General features: G+C 32.8%; 3 protein-coding genes and 1 long non-coding RNA gene across 4 annotated transcripts; all 4 read right to left on the minus strand.

Annotated features, from left to right (window-relative positions):
• Positions 1–256: 256 nt before the first annotated feature.
• On the minus strand, positions 257–2209 carry LOC122274234 (SKP1-like protein 1B). The gene is made up of 2 exons (XM_043083251.1): positions 1894–2209; positions 257–636 (listed from the first exon to the last, which is right to left on the minus strand). Exons 1-2 carry the CDS (start codon positions 2182–2184, stop codon positions 463–465), a joined length of 465 nt encoding a protein of 154 aa, XP_042939185.1. The 5' UTR covers positions 2185–2209; the 3' UTR covers positions 257–462.
• A 5811-nt stretch (positions 2210–8020) lies between these two features.
• Positions 8021–9989, minus strand: LOC122319431 (protein MID1-COMPLEMENTING ACTIVITY 1-like). The gene is made up of 3 exons (XM_043137495.1): positions 9890–9989; positions 8471–8564; positions 8021–8228 (listed from the first exon to the last, which is right to left on the minus strand). Exons 1-3 carry the CDS (start codon positions 9968–9970, stop codon positions 8176–8178), a joined length of 228 nt encoding a protein of 75 aa, XP_042993429.1. The 5' UTR covers positions 9971–9989; the 3' UTR covers positions 8021–8175.
• Positions 9990–12191: 2202 nt separating this feature from the next.
• Positions 12192–12899, minus strand: LOC122274548. The gene is made up of 2 exons (XM_043083578.1): positions 12678–12899; positions 12192–12584 (listed from the first exon to the last, which is right to left on the minus strand). Exons 1-2 carry the CDS (start codon positions 12897–12899, stop codon positions 12192–12194), a joined length of 615 nt encoding a protein of 204 aa, XP_042939512.1.
• A 7348-nt stretch (positions 12900–20247) lies between these two features.
• LOC122274143 lies at positions 20248–20900 on the minus strand. The gene is made up of 2 exons (XR_006228234.1): positions 20710–20900; positions 20248–20488 (listed from the first exon to the last, which is right to left on the minus strand). It is a non-coding gene; the product is annotated as an uncharacterized LOC122274143 (long non-coding RNA).
• Positions 20901–23870: the final 2970 nt, after the last annotated feature.

The raw sequence follows: 23870 nt of genomic DNA on the forward strand, positions 1-23870 counted from the left end.
ATATTCCTTATCACAATAAATAAGGAATATAAACTATTGAAATGACAGAGAAATTGATAGCAGAACCATCTACTAACAGTGCCCCCGATCAGAATCTGAATATTATTTACAGTTCAAAGGGTTTTACGATTTCAACAAAGCAAGAGTTTAAAACAGGGGAAGATAAAGATAAAAAGAGAAATGATAGTTATTGAGTGCACAAGCGCCGTGCAATTATTAATTATTTTTTAAAAAATAAATAAATACGAGATCCACATGAAAAGAAATTAATTTTTTAATAATAAACCCCACACCTTTTTAAAAGGATTACATGACACTTGAGCACTATACGATTGTATATAGCGAAGATAAAGCCAAAACAAACATGCCTAACATATGAACCCACATAGTAACCCTTAAACCAAGTTGTTTGTAAATCACATTTTTGTTTCCAAGTCCCACTAAAAATTATCACTCAATACATCATTCAAATACCCACTGGTTCTCCCGACGAACCTCTTCCTCTTCCTCCGGGGTAAAGTCATCCCTGATGTTAAAGGTCTCACGGATCTCCTCTGGGGTCTTTCCCTTGATCATGTCCGCCACAGTCTGGCATGTCAGATCCAGGAGGCTTTTGATGTTCAAATAGTTTGCAGCCTGAAAAAGGCAACATTACTAGAACCACAACTGAACAAATATTTCTTAGCAAAACTCGGACTTTTCAAAGATCAATAAAAATAACCAGGTCATATTACCATAATGAACATCAACATCAATCGTAATACACATCACAGAAATATTTTTGTTGTGTTAACAATCATAAAAAATATTTTTTTGATCGGCAACAATCATAAAAAATATCACAAGCATAGGGCCAACGTAAAACAATTAACAATGCAACTTGGCAATGATTTTTAAAACAAACCAAAATATCTTTCCTTCACATAAAATCAAGCTATTTTCATTTGAGGAACATAAACAAAATTACTCCTAAAGAATAAGGTAGACATTTAAAAAAAAAAAAGAAAAAAAAAAGTTTGTGTTAACTGATTGAAAGAATCTTCAAACAAAATAGGTACTTTCTCCTCAAAGAAATTAAGTTGCAGTATCAACGACGAAGCAAACGATATCAACAAAGCAATTAGAACATTAAACTTTGGACAAAAAAAAAAAAACAATGCAACAACAAAGACATATTGTAAAGAAAATACAACCCTGAAATCAACCACGTATTGGCAAAGAACAAAAATACTAGAAAATCCACATTATTTATGTCTACAAGAATCAGTTTGAAGCATCTGGTCCATTAATTGCATACTCAAGGAGCCTCCATCACCCCGCAGCGCATCATCACGTGTTAACAGTAAATTACCAACAAATCACCCATTAGTAAGAATATTTTTCTTGTTATTGGCACCGAATGTCCTAGAACAGGGTCCTGACTAATCTCAGAGGTGTACAAGCCCTTGGCAATAAGTCAGGTAAAAAAATCCCAGTCCAATTGCCCAGATTGTTTGCACCAAAGAAGTTTCAAAACCTTAGACCTTGGCAGGAGCATACCACCAACACCAACTCCTTTACCACTTGAGCCAACTCCTAGGGTTCCATTAGTATGATAATAATTCAACAAACAACGAAAACAACTGTATTTAAAACTTTGACATAAATAATCAAATCAAATTCAAATAATCAAAACCCTAAGTTTCAAAACCTAGAATCATAAATTAACAAAACAACCATCACGCTAAAAACGTGGTTCGAAACCCTAATCCAGAACCCTAACCTAAAAGAAATCAATTCAGATCCAAATTTCAGAGTCCCAAGCCGCGAGAAACCCATGAGGGGAAGAATCGCCCACACGAACCAAAGCCATAAAAAGATAGAACAAATCAGAGGCGAAGGAAGAGAACAAACCAGAATGAGATCGAAGAGAGTGGCCTGGTCAACCCTGACGAACTCCGCGTCCCAGGCCTCGAGATCATCTTTGGAGGTGCGGTCCTCAGAGTTGGCCGGTTCGACGTGCTTCTTGCAGTACTCGATGACCTTGTCCAAGATCTTGCTTGTCACGTTGAGAACAGGGATGACGTTGTCGGCGCAAAGCTCTATCGCGTGCTTGATGGTCTGAGACTCGAGAGCCACAGCCTCGTCGACCTCGAAAGACTCGCCATCGGGACTCTTCAGGGTAATCTTCTGCGACGACGACATGGTTTCGACCGAAACGAAATGCTTGAAATAGAAGTGATAATTACTATATTGATACTTTTTTATTTTTTAAAAAAATTAAAAAATGCTTGAAATAGAAGTAAAAATAATATAATTTACACTAAAGGTACAGTATTAAGTGGACAAATTGAAGAGGTACACTACTATAATTAATCAAAAATAAATTTTATTAAAAATAATGTTAATTTAAATTTTAAATACGAAAGAATCAGTATTAGTATACAGATTAATATATGATTTTATTTATAAATAGTAAAATTCATATTTTTAAGTTGAGTCATGTTCCGGGTACCGAATTATCATCTCGAATGCATGCATCTTTTTTTTTAATATTTAATTGATTTTTGCATTCATTTTTTTTATATTCTTAAATAATTTTTTTAAATTCACACCATTACTTAAAAAAATTTACTTAATCACTAAGTTAAAAAAAATCTTTCGATAATTAAAAAAGCTTCTAAATTTGGGAGCTTTAGCATTTCTCTTTTAACTTTACGTGTTATACCTATATGTTTATTAAAAAAGATAATACTTACAGTAGTGGATTTCATAAACATCGTATATTTTTGTTTTTTCTTTAAAAAAAGTAAATATGAAATTTATTTAAAAAATTAATTTTTAATAATAAATCTTATTCTTTTTTAAAAAAATTCATCATACTTACATATTTCATAACTGCATGTAATATTATTCGTTTCTTATATCTAATAATATTTAAGATTGAGAAATGATAAACTTACGGCTGTACAGCTATTTAACATCTCTAGGAAAGAGGTTTTGTGAAATTAAAATTCATTTTCAATGAAGCGATATAATCACGAAGGCATAAGTCATTTTACAATCTTCTTTTTAGATTTATTTTATATAAAGACCATTTTTATAAAATAATGATATTCTATTTTACAACAATATCCTTCATTTTACAAAAAAAAAAACAAAGTTGTAAAAATAGTTTATTTTCTATCATTAATCATATTATTTTTTAATTTATAACTTGCTTAATATTTTCAAAAAACAGGAAAAAAATATTTAGAAAATAAAATTAAAGTTCATAGTTACGGTAAGATCCAAAGTGTAGCAATCGTTTAACATCATTAATGGTGGTAAATATCGATGTCATATGAATTATTAAAAAACTGATTGGCTTTATCTGTCACAATGAATTAAGAGTTTAGGTATAAAGAAATATTAAATTATGGGTTAAAATTAATTGTTTTAGTTTCCCTTTCATCGTCAAGAGTTATGCTTTGAATAAAAAGTAATGAATGCAATTTATAGTTTGTTTCAGCGTCATAGAAAATATAAAAGGTTGTGGAAATTCAAAAAAAACTATTACATAAAGAACATCTTTTACTCCGAACTTCAAACGCCATTTTATTATTCATAAATAAGCTTTGCTATTCATCTCTTCACACACAATATTTATTTTTATTTTTTATTTTTTTTAATTTTATTCTTCTTAAATTAATTGAGTTCTTTTACTCATCATCCATATATTATATATTTGGTAAGAGAAAAAAAATAAAAAGTTAAAAAATTATCTGTAATATATGATGTGAGGATGATGAGTAAAATTTTTCTAAAAGAAGAAAATGTGTTAATTCAAGGTAGAAATGCCCACTTCATATGACAAATTCTATGTTCATTTTAATAGGAATTTGAAGAGAAAACAAAATGTTTTTTTTTTTTTGGTTTGGTTATTACAATAGGTTTATGTGAGGTTTGGATAGTGAGTTGAAATGAAAGTTGAATAAAATATCGTTAGAATATTATTATTGTTTTTAAATTTAAAAAAGTTAATTTGTTTATAATATTTTATGTGAATTTTTAAAAAATTCATAATAATTAGATGAGATGAGTTAAGATTAACTTTAAATCTAAGCTAGGTTTGGTGTTAATTCATATCAAGTTCTTAAAATTTGTGTTGAGTCAATGAGTGAGCCTTTTCTCTGATTTGATTAATTATATATATATATATATTTATATATTTGTCGAATTCATGTAGGATCAACTTTCTTCTTATCACTCTCAACACATTTTATAAACAAATTTCTAATTGAAGAAAGAATTTGAAGGTTATTAAAACAATAGGTAGTAAAAATTGAATTAAAAAACATAGTCATTTAATTTTGAGACAAATCACATGATCAGCTAATTTTATATTTAAACAAAAAAAATATATATATTGCAAATTTTCAATTTCCCTAATACAAGCAAGCTGGGAATTTAGTGAAAAATTTTCCATTAATTAAACAATTTTGCTACCAACCGAGGTGCGAAACCATAGGGGAATCGGCATGCCACGTTAGCTAAAAAAAAAAAAAAAAAAAAGAGAGCAAAACATAACACAGATGAAAATGAGGAGGAAGGAAAATTCAGATTTCAGAAAGTTTAGAAATCACGTGAGTCTGGGAAGAAAAACTCTGCAATTTTGGGTCTGAAAGAAAGAAGAGATCGTTGCCGTCATCGTCGTCTTTGGGTTTTGAAGAGCTCTTCATCATCGTCTTCATGTGGGTGTCTTGTCCTTCTCTGCTCGTCTTTACGTGAACAAGTGGTAGATCTTGTCTTGGGTCCTGCATTGAATACTGTAAACTTGTAAGATGGTACTTGCGTCATTCTTCCTTGCTCTGAAATCCATCTCTATGGCTTGAATTCTAAGTAATCTCCACCCCATATGCTTTCCATCCCTCCCATTGAGTCGAGAGAATAAAGTTTGGGAAACCGTCTAGTTTTAATGTTTCTTCTTCTTCAGGAATCAGGATTCCATGAGCCATACAAGCTACCAACAAGTCGAATTTGGCTTCTTTTGTCTTCTAGGTTTCGTGTGTCAATTTTGAGTGGGAAGGTAGGACTTATGTGGGAATGGACTTTTGGCTTCAAAGGTCCTTAGTTGCAGATTTCTTATAATAGATTTCGAGTGGGAAAGGTGGAAGACGAATAAGGGAAGATGGAAGGGAGGCCTGGAAATGGGGGTAAGGGGGATTTTGAAGGGGAAGGTGGTAGACAGAGGGAAGATGGAGAAAAACTCTAAAATAAAATGAAAAGGGGAAGACATGGAAAGATTAAACAAGATGGAAAAAATCTCTTTAGTGAAATGAAAAGATAAAAAGGAAGAAAGATGAAAATGGTATCGTTTACCTTTTACCACGTAAAACACAGTTTCTCCGTGGATTCCCTAGCCGGTTTTCGATAGAGTTTCTGTTAATTAAACAAGTTGACCATATATGTAAACACTTTTGATATTTCAATGCTGTCATTTCGGAAGGTCCACTTCAACACTCGTTTTCTTTTCAGTCGAAGAAGGCAAGTATGTTGCCTCGTTTGGTTATACAGTTTAGATGGAATAAGATGTTTTATTGAAAGTTAAATAAAATATTATTATAATATAATTAAATGAGATCAGTTAAGATCAAATTTGAATCTAAACTAGGCTTGGTGTTAATTCATATCAAGTTCTTCAAATTTGTGTTGAGTTAATGAATGAGCCTTTCCTTTGATTTGATTAATTATATATATAAATATATATATATATATATATATTTGTCGAATTCATGTAGGATCAACTTTCTTCTTATCACTCTCAACACATTTTATAAACAAATTTCTAATCGAAGAAAGAATTTGAAGGTTATTAAAACAATAGGTAGTAAAAATTGAATTAAAAAACACAGTCATTTAATTTTGAGACAAATCACATGATCAGCTAATTTTATATTTAAACAAAAACAAATATTGCAAAATTTCAATTTCCCTAATACAAGCAAGCTGGGAATTTAGTGAAAGATTTTCCATTAATTAAACAATTTTGCTACATGCAACCGAGGTGCGAAACCATAGGGGAATCGGCATGCCACGTTAGCTAAAAAAAAAAAAAAAAGAGAGTGAAACATAACACAAATGAAAACGAGGAGGAGGAAGGAAAATTCAGATTTCAAAAAGTTTAGAAATCATGTGAGTCTGGGAAGAAAAACTCTGCAATTTTGGGTCTGAAAGAAAGAAGAGATCGCTACCGTCATTGTCGTCTTTGGGCTTTGAAGAGCTCTTCGTCATCGTCTTCATGTGGGTGTCTCATCCTTCTCTACTCGTCTTTACGTGAACAAGTGGTAGATCTCGTCTTGGGTCTTGCATTGAATACTGTAAACTTGTAAGATGGTACATGCATCATTCTTCCTTGCTCTGAAATCCATCTCCATGGCTTGAATTCTAAGTAATCTCCACCCCATATGCTTTCCATCCCTCCCATTGAATAGAGAGAATAAAGTTTGGGAAACCGTCCAGTTTTAATGTTTCTTCTTCTTCATGACTCCATGAGCCATACAAGCTACCAACAAGTCAAATTTGGCTTCTTCTGTCTTCTAGGTTTCGTGTGTCAATTTCGAGTGGGAAGGTAGTGCTTCTATGGGAATGGGCTTTTGGGTTCAAAGGTCATTTGTCGCAGATTTCTTATGATAGATTTCGAGTGGGAAAGGTGGAAGACGAATAAAGGAAGATGGAAGGGAGGCCTGAAAATGGGGTTAAGGGGGATTTTGAGGGGGAAGGTGGTAGATAGAGGGAAGATGAAGAAAAACTCTGAAATGAAATGAAAAAGGGAAGACGATGGAAAGATTAAACAAGATGGAAAAAATCTCTTTAGTATGAAAAGATAAAAAGGAAGAAAGATGAAAATGGTATCGTTTACCTTTTACCACGTAAAACGTAGTTTCTCCACGGATCCCCTAGCCAGTTTCCGATTCAACACTCGTTTTCTTTTTAGTTGAAGAAGGCAAGTATACTGCCTCGTTTGGTTATACAGTTTAGATGGAATAAGATGTTTATTGAAATTTAAATAAAATATTATTATAATATAATTTTTTAATACCAATTTTGTTTTAGGATTTAAAAAATTAAATTATTTCTTATATTTTGTGCATAAACTTTAAAAAGTTGTAATGATTATATGAGATGAGATAGTTTGGTTTTGTATAACCGAACCAGCCCTAATACCACTGATGGATAAGTAATTATTATTTATAATTGTTAGTAATTATAAATACTTATTATGATTTCATGTAATGCCATTAAATTCTTTTGAATAAATATTTGTTTTTAATTATGTGTTGTACCATAAAACTTGAATGATACCACACCTTATAATAGGATAAAAATATCCCACCACTCTAAAATACCTTACAGTCTTTTAATAATGTTATTACTCATTCTAAATCTTGTCATTCTCAGTCACACAAAATGATATATCATATTTTAAGTGATTTCTTCTATCAATAACCTAAAATATGCCACATCACCAAATGTAACTGAGTATGCTATTACTCTAAAATACCTTATAGCTCTTTAGTAATCATATTACTCATACTAAAGTTTGTCATTCTCAGTCACAAAGTGATATATCATATTTTAAGTCAGCCTTTTCTATCAATAACCTAAAATAAGACCCAGTTAAATTATGCCACATCACCAAATGTAATTGAGTATGATAAGAATTAGGATTGAAAAAAAACTATTACTTATAATTTTTTGATAGATAGTTAACCGGAGAAATAAATTAAGGTCCTGGTATATAAAGTAGACCTATATGTTTATCATCATGGGAGCATACATTCATACATATATACATACATACACATATACATATATATATATATATATATATATATATATAAGTTAAAAGAGTTATAATATGTACATGCACTATAATCCATCCTATTTTTCAATTACTAAATATTTAGGCTACCCACAAGATACGAGTCAATATTTAGTCCCATCAATCCTCGAGGCAATGTTAACTGACATGATAAATAAAATAAAATAATTAACAAGGTGAGACAACACTAAAAAACTGTCTATGATACACCCTGTGCTGAATTTAGAAGATATAGACAGCTACAATGCATATATGGGTTAAAAGTATCGACCTTATATACTGCTGCCAAGGTTCATATAAGTTTCATACTATCAAGACTTCCATTCTATCACTTAAGATTCCATGTATTGCAAGGGTGGACGGCTTGTCTTTGTCTTCTCAAGACCTGCAAGTTGGAATAGTTTACATCCGGGTAAAAGAAGTCACAAGACAGCCCAACCAGAAACAACATCATTATTATGACTTGAAGTAAACGTATCCACCAAATTAAGTGAAAATTTTCTGAGAACAGGTCGGTATCCTCAAAATTCATTTAAGAGGAGTCACTTTGATGCTTTTCTTCTATTCAATATCAGAGAACTAAAACATTGGACAAGATTAAGCAAAGCTCAATGCAGAGGACAATACCATAAGCCCCACGGATCTCCACCTCTCTCCATTCTTGGACAAGGGCACAGCAACAACACATCAAATGCGAAAGGAAATCATCAATGGAGCCTCCCTACGAAAGAGAGGAAATGAGGGTCATAATTTGGAGAAACCAGAATACAATAGAACAAGAAAGACTTGAGGAGGGGGGTTAACTTAGAATTACATATCTCGAATCCAACTCAACCTTGCCTAAACACATTACCTAATATTTTCTTGCAAAAGATTATAAGGAACAGGTATAACAGATTGGATGGTAGGTCTTCACCCAAAGATATTAATATTCCTCCCAAAGAATGTCATTCTTATATGGATGTACCTACGCTTCCCATATAAACCTACAGATCAAAATTTTCACAATAGCCAAAACTTCTAATCTTCAAAACTGTTTACGTTAGATGAGCACTGAAAGGTACATGTTCACGAAAACGATCCATCAATAGTGTTGGGTATATTTTCCTACAAGACCCAGGCCCAGATAAGGCCCACTGAAGAGGTAGTCAAGACTCAAAACAAGGGCATATTCTTAATGGCATGAGAAACACGTGGACCAAGGATTATGGATCCAATACACCCACGATCTAGCAACTGCCCGGCACCACACTACCAATAACAACCCAGATATCCCTCAATACGAACCCACTTAGAGGAAACAGGTCAGTTACAAGAGAGACGTATAAAAGGGAACCCGTGACAGGTAGGGCTTTTGGCCTTTTTTTGTTTACTCCCTCATTCAATCTACATTCTCAAGTAACAAACTTGGTTGTTGGAGAATCCCCACCAGGAAACCTCAGGCAAAGGATATTAGATTATCTTGTGTGTGCAGGTTGTGAGCTTGGTGATCTGCTAGGTGACGTGCTGTATCAAATAAACGGCATCAAGGAATTGCAATTCTCATCCAAGGTAAGAGCAGCGCATTCCTCTCTTTGTACTATATAGCAACATATAATTTAACTAAAGATGTACAAAGAAATCCCACATTGAACTAAACAAATATCTGGCTAATTTAACTTTCAGCTACTTTTTGGCTACAGTATCCAACGTATTGCTGGATACTGTAACTCAGCTAAATCCGTTGTATAATATTTTGTTTTTGTTTAATACTTGTACTTCAATAGTTCAGCGAGATTTAATATTACAAAAAAAAAATATTATTTAATGGTTTAGTGAAATTTATTGATAATTCAATGTGGAAGGTATGGGAACTAGATTACGTAAAAAAGTATGATGTCTTTTCTAGCTAAATTTTAAGCAGAAAATTACATAATTGGATGCCAATGCGCTTAGCATCAGAACGTTAGTCTTATAGAAGGTGATAATTATCTAAGTGGGTTGATGTGTCTGATACATAGTGTTGCCACAAGAAAAGTACTGATCATATAGTGGGAGAGGGATTACCGTAATGTTAAACATCTTGCGAAGCTTTCTTCTGACATTGCAAGTATAGCAACAGCATGACAATATCAACGAATATGCCATCAAATCATTGCATGCTTGCCCTAGTGATCCCTCTCCAGCTGGCTAACAGTTCAACCACTTTGCCCGGCATTACCTATGCTATTCCCATTCTGCTGAAAAAGTAGTTCCAAATATTTCAAGTAAAATCACAATGTAAAAGTAGATGGTCTGCCGTTTTACCACTATTTTTGCACAAACAGCACCAATCCGTGATTATAAGGCCACGTCGTCTAAGATTATCTATGGTCAAAATCTTTCCTAGAGCTGTTGTCCAGACAAAAAATGCATCCTTGGTTGGTGCTTTACTCCTCCAGATGTTTTTCCAAGAGAAGTTGTGCCTTTGTTGTATGGTAATAGAGTCATAAAATGAGCGTACCGAAAACTTCCATTTCCTAGAGGGTTTCCATTCCAGCAAGTCTTCAGCTGTGGCAGCAATAAGAGTGTTGTATGGCAAGTTCAAAAACTCCACCAAAACAGTCACTTCCCAGTCATGGGCATCCCTAGTGAGACTAATGTTCCACTCTTGGGAACCTTGATTGATTACCTGCAAATCAGCCACCATAGCTTCTTTTTCCCTTGCAATACTGAAAATCGTGGGATAAACTTCCTTCAAGGCCATGTCTCCCACCCACACATCCTTCCAAAAGCTGATCCTACTACCATCCCCCACACACAATCGAGTATTACTAACAAAGGAGCACCAGCCTTTCCGTATATACTTCCATAGCCCCACTCCATAAGTCCCCTTGCCCTCTTTAGAACACCAGCCCCCCCATTCACTACCATACTTCGTGTCAATCACCCCTTTCCACAATGCTTCCCTCTCAAAGTTATAACACCACAACCATTTACCTAATAGAGCCTTATTGAAATCTCTCACATTACGAACCCCCAAACCACCGTCTCTCAAATGAGAGTAAACCTTGTCCCACCCCACTAAGTGGAATTTAAACTCATCACCTATTCCACTCCACAAAAAATCACGCTGAATTTTCTCTATTCTCAATGCAATGCTAGTGGGGGAGGGGAAATAAAGAAAGGTAGTATGTTGGAAGGTTTGATAAAGTGCTCTTGATAAGTGTGATCTACCCCCCTTTAGATAAATACAACCTTTTCCACCCAGCCAGCCTCCGCTCAAATTTTTCTAGCACCACCTCCCAAATTGACTTAGTTTTGAAAGGAGCCCCCAACGGAAGACCAAGGTACTTCAAAGGCAACGAAGAAACCACACAACCCAAAATGTTAGCGAACCCCCTAATATTGACATCACCAACCGCGACCATCTCCGTCTTAGCAAGGTTAATCTTCAACCCGGATATTGCTTCAAAAAAAAGTAAGATGGCTTTCAAAGATTGGATATGCCCTGCATTTGCCTCACAAAATAGAAAGGTGTCATCTGCAAACAAAAGCTGAGAAATAATGGTAGAGCTGTGGATATCTCCCATAGAGAAACTTGAGAAAAATCCACCCTCTTCTGCAGCCAACACCATTCTACTTCGCGCCTCCATTACTAGAACAAACAAGAGGGGTGATAATGGATCACCTTGGCATAGTCCTCTTGAACTGTTAAAAAAGCCCACTGGATCTCCATTTACCAAAACCGAGAAACGAGCCGTTGACACACAGTGCCTCATCCATTTCCTCCATCTTTCCCCAAAACCACATCACCCTACCATATATATCAGAAAATCACAATTAACATGATCATATGCCTTCTCCATATCTAGTTTGCAAATAATACCTGGAGCTCCCGACTTGATCCTACTATCCAAGCATTCATTTGCTATAAGGACCGAGTCCAAAATTTGTCTCCCTTTCACAAAGTAATTTTGTGACTTAGAAATAATCTTCGTCATGATCGTGCTCATCCTGTTGGCAATAATTTTTGAAAGCATCTTATACACACTGACAAGACTAATCAGCCTGTAATCTTGGACCTCTATTGCACCAACCTTTTTAGGAAGTATAGCAATAAAGTAGCATTTAAATTTTTCTCAAATTTGCCATAAGTGAAAAATTCCTGAAAAACCAGCAATACATCCTCCCTCACCACTTCTCAACAAGTCTGAAAAAAAGCCATAATGAAGCCATCCGGTCCTGGAGCTTTATCCTTATTCATTTTCCAGAGAACTTGATGTACCTCTTCCGCTTCAAATGGTCTCTCCAACCAAGCCACACTATTTTGATCAATGGCCTCAAAGACTAACCCATCAATAGTAGGCCTCCATGCATGAGGTTCCGACTACAAATGTTCAAAATGGCCAGCCACGTGCTCCTTTATCACAACTTGATCGGAGGAAGCACCACCATCTATGTTCATGGACTCAATGGAATAAAACCGCCTATGTGCATTCGCGACTTGGTGAAAAAATTTTGTGCATTTATCCCCCTCCCAAAGCCACAAAGCCCTTGACTTTTGCCTCCATGAGATCTCCTCCATAAGGGTCAATCGTTCAAGTTCAGAAACTACTTGATCTTTTCGGTTGTTCTCATCCCCTACACCCTCCAAGCTTTGTAATTCTTGAAATAAGCTCTTCTTCTGTGACGTTACATCTCCAAATATCTGTTCATTCCATATATTCAAATTCTTCTTCAATGCTTTCAGCTTGTAGGCCAATATGTTGCTCAGATTGCCCTCAAATAAGTATGAATTCCACCATTATCTAATCAAGTCCACAAACCCATCCGCTTTTAACCACTTATTCTCAAACTTGAATGGCCTTTCTACCCCTTGAATACCACCACAATCTAACATTACAGGAAAGTGATCAGAGCATATCCTCGGGAGCCTTTTCCGGCTTAAATTTGGGTCATGTAGCTTCCATGAGGGAGAAATGAGAAATCTGTCCAATCTTGACCACGTCAGGTTATTAGACCAAGTAAATTCACCTCCCATTAAATGTATGTCCATCAAACCTAACTCAAAAATTAAATTCGAGAAATCCACCATTGCTTGATTTTGTCGTCCCTCCCCTGATCTTTCGCTGGAAAATCTTATCACATTAAAATCCCCGCCAATACACCAAGGAGCCTCCCACCAAGCACTTAGGCCAGCTAGCTCATCCCAAAGCAATATTAATTTAAATTTTAAATATGAAAGAATCAGTATTGATACGTAGATTAGTACGTAACTTTGTTTATAAGTAGCAAAACTCATATTTTTAAGTTGAGTCATCCTACAAGTACCGAATTATCATCTTGAATGCATCTTTTTTTTTTTTAAATTTTTAATTGATTTTTTATTCTTTTTTTTATATTCTTAAATATATTTTTTTTAAATTCACACCATTACTTAAAAAAATTTACTTAATCACTAAGTTAAAAAAAATCTTTTGGCTATAGAGAAATGGTAAGGGTGTTGTTTTGTAAATATGTATTTTTTTTAGTCATTTTTTATATATCTCACCGCGGATTTAAAGAAAAACCTTTTCCTATTTAAAACAAAAACTTAAGTCCGGATGCGTAATATTAGATGGAATTGCAAGGGACAATTAAAATTAAAAAAAATTATTCTAATAAATTCCTATATTAAAATTTGGACAGTGTTACTCCCACCGAAGGGAGGCCACCGAAAGGCTTACCGAACAGGTAAAGTTTTTTCATCTCTTTTTTTTTTTTTTTTAAATTATTTTTTAAACTCATTAAATATTTTTTAAAAAATATTAAAAATAAAAAAAATATTAACAAATATTTACTTAACTATTAAACAAAAAATATAAAAATAAAAACCCACGTCGGTGGCCACCTCATGTGGAGAAGCAATTCCCTTAAAACTTTGTACAAGATATAGTAACATGGAAAAATATAATTGCAAGCATAATTGTGTATTAATCTGTGGATCAATGTAATGTGACTGGTCAAAAAGTAAATTTTATTGAAAATAGTGTTCATTTAAATTTTAAGTATAAATAAATCAGTATTGATATACAGATTAATGCGCGTAGTAACATTTGTCAAAGGAAAATACTAAGCTCACACATGATTTTTACCGAAATTATTTAACAATATTTTTTTTTAACTTAGTGATTAAGTAAATAGTTTTAAATGAATTTGTAATTTTTTTTAAAAGTATCTAAATAAATTTAAAAAATAATAAAAAAATAAAGATTCATAGTGAACGGTAAAGACTATATGTAAAATTGTTCTGTGACGTAGCGACGTCCTTTGTCAGATAACACGCATGGACCTCACATACGGATTGTGACAATGAAAAGTCTAATCAAAACACAATAAATTTGGTGTGTCCTTATAAATATCATTTCTGATCTGTGATGCTTTGTTTGAGCTTTTTTGTCTTTTTTTTTTTTTTTTTTCTCCTCCATTATGATTCATCCGTTACAACTGTTTATTTGGTGGTATAAAAGACAGCATGATACCCAACCAGTTGTAAATTTTTCCATGACAAAAATAAGTGTATCATGAGACCCACCAAAGTAGTCATAAAGTTTGCACATGGGTCATGACCAATATAAAATCTTGAATATAGGTTTTAGATCTGCACATGATATATCTCTTCATAACTCATTATAGAGTTTGTGTGGAAGACGAGCGTTTCCTGTTGTGGGCCGTGCAGAGTATTTATTTAGACGAATTGACCACATACCTAATTTAGATAGCTAAGAGTTGTAGACAAATAATTTAATATTTATATTCAATTTGTCAAAATGGGTTACATATTAATTACGTATTAATTTATTTATTTATAGACTAGATCTGATAATTCATAACAACTGCATTTCTATGCGAGAAATGTTAGAGACCATCCAAGTCATGGATTCTTAAAAATTCTTCCTTGTAAAAAATCAGCCAAAAAGCACTATAAATATAAATATATCTTTATATGTGAAAAATTATAAAAAATAAATTAGATATTACTTTTCTCATGTGTCTTTTTTTATGGATACGAATACATAGGGTGCTGATTTGCAAATATGTATGTCTTTTTAGTCATTTTTATTATTCCCAACTTTTGGCACTTGTATGTAATTAGTTTTATATTTTTGAGAGATATAGTTATTTTAACTTATATGTAAAATCATGTTAATCAGGTTAAATGAATTATTTCAGTCAATTCAACCAATTTACATAAACAGATTGAAATAGGAAGAGATGGATTGAAACGAGTTTGACGTGTTGATATTTTTTAATTAATTTATAACAGGTCGTGTCATAACAATATGTTATTTTAATAGATTGTGTTAAAATTTAAAAATCTGACCCGTTAAGCTTAAGGGGTTCTTCTTCTTGTTTTTTGTTTTTGTTTTTATTTTTTTTAATGAGCCAAATAGAGACTTCCTATAAAAATATGGAAAAATGAATTTTGCTTAATATGCGCAGGGTGGAATATATTCCATAAAATCGAAAGAATAAATATACTCATTATTTAGTAATATCATTCTCTTGCCGAATTAACTTGGTTGTTTTGACTATTTCTTAATTAAAATGCCAGTAGTGATGTTATTTAAGGTGACTTTCCCCCAGCATCTTCAAGCAACGCATTCTCATGATGAGAAAAAAATGTTAGCAATTTTTTTTTTTTTTTTTTTTTTTAAAGAGTCCATACCATGATGAAAAGATACCATAAGCAGCGCTTGTGGGATATATGGTATGGGCACGTTTTCTTAAGAAGAATGATGATAAAATCCCTCACCAACAAAATTAAGTTAGAGAAAGAGTGATCAATGTTTAATCAACTCTGAAAAGGAAGTGCATGTTCTTAAACATTATTACCACACGTGTCCGACTTTGGATATAATGCTGATTCTCACATTAATTATCTCCCCATTTAAGAGGGTGACAAGAGCCACGGCCTCCACCAAATTTCTCATTGCTATATATAGTTGGCATACTTGTTTTATGCAATTATTTTCAATTTCTATAGGGTAAAGAATAAAGCATAAGCAATCCAGGAAAACCACGAAGGCATTCTTGATTTTTAAATAGAAGAGGGAGGGTATTCATGATAGTGTGTTTAGTTTTTGAATGTACAGATTATAACAGACGTAATTAGGAGAGAGAGAGAGGCTTAAACACCCAGAGTACTTGCTGCATGCAGTTGAAAGGAGATGCTCCAGTTTTTTGTGTGGCTGTGGACCTGTGGTGATGAATGATATTTAAGTGTGGGGCCTGTGTTTTGTTGGCTTTGTTGCAGAGGACACGTGAGCAGAGTAATTAGGGGAGAGAGAGAGAGAGAGAGAGAGAGAGAGAGAGGCTTATAGCAAGAAATTCCAGCATGCAGAGTACTTGATTCATGTAGTTAAATGGAGAAGCTCCAATTTTTTGTGTGGCTGTGGTGATGAGTGACATTTAAGTGTGGGGCCTGTATTTTGTTGGCATTGATGCAGAGGACATGTGAGTAGAGTAATCAGGAGGAGGGGGGCCTGTGTTTTGTTGGCATTGATGCAGAGACATGTCAGCAGATTAAGGAAAGAGGTTCCAACCTTTTCAGGACCTGAATGATAAACATGATACATTTTGGGGAGTTAGTAAGATGATTGCGGACAAAACAATACTGAATTAACGGTTTGGATCAAATACGACATCATTTAATGCTTTTTATACCTATCTCGTGCAACCACAAAATATCCAACATCTTGGCCTATTTTGTGTGAAGTAAAAAGCATAAATCATGTGACATTTGCATGTTTTTCGAAACTGGTTCGACTAATTTATATGGGAAAATAACCAATAATGCTTCAAATAAAGTGATCAAAATTTATCCCAACTCATTTCATCTCATCATTATAATTTTTACAAACTTCCATACAAAATACAATAAATAATTCAATTTTTTTAAATTCTAAAACAAAAATAATATTTTATTCAACTTTCAAATTTTATCTCATCTCATCTCATTTCAACTCATTATCCAAACCTCCCATAAAGCTTTCAAATTTGATTTAAAGGTTAAGCTGTTGAACAAAAAGGAACCGTGCATTTAGATTCAAGCCCTTTTGTTTTGTATTTCTCCAATTGAAATAAACTTTCCAAGCAGGTTTTGGCTGTGTGATTTTGTACGCTTCACATATATTTGGTGTCAATGTAACTGCTGGCCAAGGGCATGAAAAAAGCAACAAGTTTAGGGATGGACAAGAGCCAAGGAATTCAATAATCGTGGCAATTAGAAAGGAGATAGAAAAGTGTGTAGGTGTCCCGCTTGCCATGAGAACAATTGGAAGGATGTTGCTGTGCTTGAAAATTTCATAAACAGAGTGGTTGTCTTTCAAGAACAAATAACTCTAAAAAATAAAAGAAAATAACCAACTCTCAAGTTGAGTTATGATCAACTTCCCTCACATTTGAAGCAATGTTTTACTTAGATGATTGATAAATCCGTTCTCTTTAATCTTTGGATAGCACAAGGATTTATCAAGTTATCAGATCAAGATGGGTAATGAGTATTTCTTGGATTTATATTGGAGATCATTCTTTCAATAAGCTAAAACGGATGGTTTGGGCAGGACAACATAATTTACTTTAAAATGCATGACCTCATGCATGATCTTGTAGTATCAGGAATAAGATCATTGATCACCAGATTCATTACAGTACATTATGATAAGAAAATTATTGTTGAGAAAACTCGTCATGTATTAGTTGTCAAGAAATAATATTGATCACCAAACATTTCTAAAGCTACTAGAATATAGACTCTCATCCCTTACAGATTACTACATATATCGACAATTGTGAAGTGTGTACTTAACTAAGCAAATTCGGTATGGCATTGTAAAAAAGCTAGATTTTACGTGTGAACATAGAATTGACTACGTTATTCAATCTTGGTTCAAACACTAATTTGGTAAGTTGCTGTCTTGATACATTTTTTTGTTGGTTATTTTTTGTTGAATTGATTGCTTTTGTTAAGGACGTGTCTCACTGTTAATCTGCAACTGTCCGCCTATGAAATGTCAAGGATACCTGGGGGACTTCGCCTGAAAACATTCCGATGCTTAATTCAGTAAAGAGAAAACCACCGTGAAACCTAATTCTCTTTTACTATTAAAGGTTACTTAGTATATATAAGCTAATTTATGACACTTATCTCATTCAGGATTCATCGGCACAGATCACTACTCAGTATTTTGAATAATCGTATAACTGCCTGACATTCCTATCCTACCACGCCAAAGTTGGCGTGGTGTATATCCACTTTAGACCCTTGCAGATTTCTCATATTTGCCCTGGATCTGGGCTTTTTATAGTATAATTGGCTTTTTAGTTCAAATGGACCCTCTAGTTTCCATTAGTACTTGTAGTTAGGGGTGAAAACGGTCCAGTCCGGTCGGGTTCGATCCGGTCCGATTCGGTCCATCATTTTTTCCGAACCGGACCAAACCAAACATCTAGTCGGTCCATTCGGTCCGATCTATTTTTTTTTTATTTTTTTTAAAATAAATCAATTAAACATTTTATTTAAATTACTAAATTAAAATTATGTAAATTATTAATGTAGGTTATGTAACTAACTCATTAAAAAAAAAATTATATGGTCAATGATACATATTATAAATTATATATACATACATAATACATATTATAAATTATATTTATATATAAATTATAATATATATACTATATACATATATACCTAATGGGGAATTGATATTAGGTTAATTTATAATTTACCAATTGCTTTATATTTACTTACAACTTAGGTATTTTACAAAATATTTATCTAATAACTTTAATTAGATATAGATACAGATGTTAGTAATTAGTTAATAGTAAATTGGTTATAAGTTAATTGATAATAGACACTACTTAATTAATAGAATATTATTTTGTAATTACATATTTAAAATTTTATATTATAAATGAAAATAGGTTAGATAAAAATTACATAATTAATTATATAATTATTATATAAAATAATATATATAAAAAATAAAAATATATATATTTTTAATTCGGATGGTCCGGTCCACTTCGGTCGGAGGAATCCCGGTCCGGACCGACCGTTTTACAGCCCTACTTGTAGTTTTTGTATAGTTATAGAAATTTTAGTTCGCACATGCAAGATATATTTTTCTTACTAAATTTTAAAGCTTGGCTTTAAGGCTTTTATACCCCCAAGCTTTCATCTGTAACTAGGGCAGCTCAATGGTAAGGCCATTACCTAAGACCTCCACCCTATATAACACCCCAAAATTAAAAATGAGCTATTTTTTTTTAAAAAAAATTTTGGAAAAAGAATTAAAACCATTTCATCATTAAATAAAAATTTAAATAAATTTTATATTTTTCAATGTATGCAAGGCCCCATAATAATAAATTTAATATTTAATATAATAAATTATTTATATTTTAAATAACTTTTTAAGATCTTGCTTAATTTTTTACAAAATTTGCATTGAGGTCTCATTTTAAGTTGTTGTATTAAATATAAATTCAAAAAATTTTATTTAAAGATTTTAAATAAAATCTCATTTTATTGAAAATTTTGAAAATATTCCATATAATAATTTATATTTTATTGTATTATAATTACGAATGTCTAACTTAAATTTCGCCTTAGGCTTCAATTTGTATTGAGCTGCCCCTATCTGTAATCACGATTTTCCTCCTCCACAAGTGAGGATCATTAATAAAATTAGAGGTATCGTCACTCTTCTAAAAAAGATGTGTTATACTTGTGATATGTATGTCTTGAATGTCAGTTTAAGCTAATGTGTCAGCATTTATTTTTTACAAATTAGGGAACAATTAGTTTCTATCGATCAAATATTTTTATTTTAACAAAATATTACCACCTCAACATTATTTTTTAATTTTTTAAAATTATTTTAATTTATTTACCCGTTTTCAATGCCATTCATTTGCTTATTTAATCTCAAAATCTTTCAATATACACCATTCTCAATTATCTATAAAATAATAAATAAATTAAAACATTGCATTCATTATCCACCAATATTTCCAAACCATGCTATAGTCGGATCAAGCTACTTGAAGCCTTCAAGGTTTTCGTGGACCGCATTTTCATCTTTATTTTAGTTGATATGAGCAGCACTCACAATTTTGTGAGTACTTTGAATTGTGCAAGAGATTTGCAGATGGTTGGTAGTTCAAGCATCCATGTGCTTGTTGCTTCAAAGGAGAAAATGAGTAGCTTTGAGCTCTAGAAACAAGGCTTTATCTTCAAGGTTGACCTCTTTATTCTTCCTCTCGAGGGTTACGGGTTGTTCTTGGCCGGGAGCCCAATGGCACAAAAAGTTGGGTGCTATCATCGTGGATTTTGACCATATGATTAGGTTTTTTTTGAACTCGTCCAACAAAGCAAATGAAGAATTCCCACATACCAAAGCTTCGCAATTTGTACTACTATTTTTTTTTTTATTTAAATCATTCAATTTGCTTTACTGAAAGCATCATACAAGAGCAATGAAGAAGAAGGAAAAAGATGCAATACCAAGAGCAGAAAGATTCGATTTGTTTTCTTAATACTGGTCCCACAAAAGAAAATTACTCAGGAGTGATTTCTGAGGAGTCTCTCCTCAAGCCGTCGTTCCCTTCCATCCAATATGGGTCCTTTCTCTTCTACTCCAGAAATTATGCATATATAAATACAAGAAAACATATAGTAAAATAAATAAGAAAAGACCTGTAAATTGTGCATATACAACATTTGGATCTTGCAATATAGAGAAAGAGAGAGAGAGAGAGTACTGAAATATGAGTGTAAAACCTGAGTGTACAGCGAGAGAGATTTTCTAGAGAGAGATATGGCAAAAAAGAAAGAAGAGAACGAAGTGTAAAACCTGGGTGTGAGTTTGTTCAGTCGGTCAACTTCATCGACAGATCTAGACAGTGGTCGGAGGGGCGAAGACGGGCACAACGCGAGAGAGGGGAAAAGAATTCGTCGGGTAGGGGCACAACGCGAGGGAGGGGAAAGAAATTCAAAATGGGTACTGGAGTCTGGGATAAAAATGAGGGAGGCTAAAATGTGCGTTTTGCTTTTAGGTAAAAAAAATAAATCAAAAAGAAAACATAATCAATGTCACCACTGGTGTGTGGTGTTGGAGAAAGAAGGGCTGATGTATAGATTTACTCTTTATCAGATATTTATTTATTTATTAGGTATTTTATTTTTTTGTTTTTTAATTCTTTTAGAGAAAATACACACAAAATAAGCAGAATACAATATTAATATCAAAATAAATGTCGGAAAAAGTATCACTCCTTTGAAGAAAAGAGGAATAATTTATGTAAACTCTTTAAATAATAAAAGGTTAAATAATTCTAGTATCCTCTCTCATTTTTGTTATTTATATATTTAATTTTTTTTAAATTTTTACTTATTAAGTAAGGAAGTGATTATTAATATATTGATTTTTTTATTTTTTAAAAATGCTTGAAATAAAAAGCAAAATATATATATATATATATATAATTTACTCTAGAAGTATACCAATTAACTGGATAAATTGAAGAGGCATAGTACTATCAAAAAGGCTAAGAAAATGATGGGGAGCCTGCTGGAGCTAACATTAGATTGTTTTTTTTTTTTTTTTTTAATCATTAAGTAAGAATTTTTTAATAATATTATAATTTTTTTAAAATAAAATATTACAAATTATTAAAAATATACATATGGAATAACACACAAAATCAAAATCAATGGAGGTACCGGCCGCAGAGCCACCTTTTAAAAGGTTATTCAAACAATTTGCTAATGGGTACTACTTTTTTCTATCCTGAACTTGCACGTGCAGAGCTTATATAGCATTACTAAATATTTTTAAGTTGAGTCATGTTTCAGGTACCGAATTCCCATCCCGAATGCACCTTTTTTTTTTTTTTTTTTTTTAAATTTCATTCATTTTTTTTATATTCTTAAAAAAATATTTTAAAAAAAATTCGTACCATTATTTAAAAAAAAATACTTAATCACTAAGTTAAAAAAAAAAATAAATCACTCGATTAAAAAAAAAAAAAGCTTCCGAATTTGGGAGATTTAGCATTTCTCTTTTAAGTTTATTTGTTACACCTATATGTTTATTAAAAAAGATAATATTTAAATTAATGGAATTTATAAATATAGTACATTTTTGTTTTTAAAAAAAAATTAAATATATAATTTATATTAAAAAATTAATTTTTTAATAATAAATCTTACTATTTTTTAATAAATTAAAGAATTTATTGACACTTCCATAACACCAACATTATTCGTTTCTTATATCAAATAATATTTTAAGATTGAGAAATGATTAACTCACGGCTGTACAGGTATTTAACATCTATTGGAAAGAGGTTTTGTGAAATTAAAATTCATTTTGAATGAAGCGACATAATTATAGAGACATAAGTCATTTTACAACCTTCTTTTTAGATTTATTTTATATAAAGACCATTTTTATCAAATAACGATACTCTATTTTACAACAAGGAAAATGCTATACTTTAAGAATCTTTACGCACTGACATGGCAGTGGATAGGTGTCACCACCTCGTCAGCCTTTTATTATTAACAAAAAAAATAGAGCGAGACCAGAACTCTCTTGCTTCTTCCACCTCAGAAACCTACAGCTTTTACTCCGTGGGCAAAAATATTAAATATCCCATCTCTCAAACCCTTGCTTCTTGTCTTGATTTTTCTCTTGGTGGGGCAAAGTTAGTTTAAACGGTAGGAACAAAAAGTTAAGAGGTTTTTTCCGTTCTTCTACGCGTCTTCTAGCATCTCTCAAATCCTAGTTTTTGGGTAATTTTTTTTCCTATTCTCTGGATAATGCTTTCTCCTCACAAAATGGTGGACAAGCCTAATTCTTCTAGAAAGAGCTTTCCAAGAAATAAATTCTTCTGTAAGAAGTTATGAACACCAACTGATCTTCGTAGCCCTCACACGAAATCCCCAAACAACTCTGCAATTCTTCTACCTTTTTCAATACCCAATCCGAAGAAACAATAGGAGGGATCATACTTATAGGGGTAGGATCCTCTCCTGCTGACTCCTCCCCCTCGTTTGAGTAATTACAGGGGTCATAAAGCATCAACTGGCCTTCCCTATCAGACTCCCCCTTACCCGATGAGCCCCCACTCTGCAGAACAGCTAGAGGATCTACTCGTACTCCCTCGAAGGACTCACTGTGAGCCATAAAAGCATCACAACACCTTAATTGAGCCTGACCCAATCGAGAGACTGTCGTTACACCATAAATCATGCCAAATTCTAATCCTAGAACCATCACCTGTCAAAAGCCTAGTATGACTAGAAGAAAGGCACCATCCTCTTCTGATATCTTTCCACAACCCCAACCCGTGCGACACATAGACTTCATTTGAACATCATTCACCCTAAGCACAACCAGCTTAAGAATCTTGAAGAAAAAAATATATTTTGAAGTACTCAAATAGTTGCATCTAACATGCTCATGTTGTGAGCCACACTGAGAAAAATAAAAGTGGGAATCAATATACCACAAAATATGCTAGAACAAAGGAGAAACTAGAAATTTAGAGCAGATTATCCATACCATAAGTGCATGGACTGATAAACACAACTCAATGCAAACGAATCTTAATTCCAATCAAATTTTGACAGCATAAGCACGTGGATTGATAAACACAAAAGTTTATACAGTCACACAAATAAAAAATAACTTTCCAGATCACTACAATCACTACTCACATGCAGAGGACATGTGAGTAGAGTAATCAGGAGAGAGGGGCCTGTGTTTTGTTGGCATTGATGCAGAGACGTGAGCATAGTAAGGAAAGAGTTTCCAACCTTTTCAGGAACTAAATGATAAACAGGATACATTTTGGGGAGTTGGTAAGATGCTCGAGGAAAAAACAATACTGAATTACAGGTTTGGATCAAATACGACGTCGTTTAATACCTATCTCGTGCAACCACAAAATACCCAACATCTTGGCCTGTTTTGTGTGAAGTAAAAAGCATAAATTATGTGGACATTTG

The sequence above is a fragment of the Carya illinoinensis genome, chromosome 8 (genome assembly GCF_018687715.1).
Source record: "Carya illinoinensis cultivar Pawnee chromosome 8, C.illinoinensisPawnee_v1, whole genome shotgun sequence".
Classification (NCBI taxonomy): domain Eukaryota; kingdom Viridiplantae; phylum Streptophyta; class Magnoliopsida; order Fagales; family Juglandaceae; genus Carya; species Carya illinoinensis.

Excerpts from the sequence above, each read along its gene's own strand:
- LOC122274234 (XM_043083251.1), bottom strand. The coding sequence starts at position 2,184 with ATGTCGTCGTCGCAGAAGATTACCCTGAAGAGTCCCGATGGCGAGTCT. Across the intron at positions 637-1,893 it reads CTCTCTTCGATCTCATTCTG|GCTGCAAACTATTTGAACAT; the intron begins GTTTGTTCTCTT and ends TGCCTTTTTCAG.
- LOC122319431 (XM_043137495.1), bottom strand. The coding sequence starts at position 9,970 with ATGGCATATTCGTTGATATTGTCATGCTGTTGCTATACTTGCAATGTC. Across the intron at positions 8,565-9,889 it reads GCAAGATGTTTAACATTACG|GGAGGCTCCATTGATGATTT; the intron begins GTAATCCCTCTC and ends TCTCTTTCGTAG. Across the intron at positions 8,229-8,470 it reads GGAGATCCGTGGGGCTTATG|GTCTTGAGAAGACAAAGACA; the intron begins GTATTGTCCTCT and ends TCCAACTTGCAG.
- LOC122274548 (XM_043083578.1), bottom strand. The coding sequence starts at position 12,899 with ATGGTGGATTTCTCGAATTTAATTTTTGAGTTAGGTTTGATGGACATA. Across the intron at positions 12,585-12,677 it reads ATTGTGGTGGTATTCAAGGG|GGCAATCTGAGCAACATATT; the intron begins GTAGAAAGGCCA and ends TACTTATTTGAG.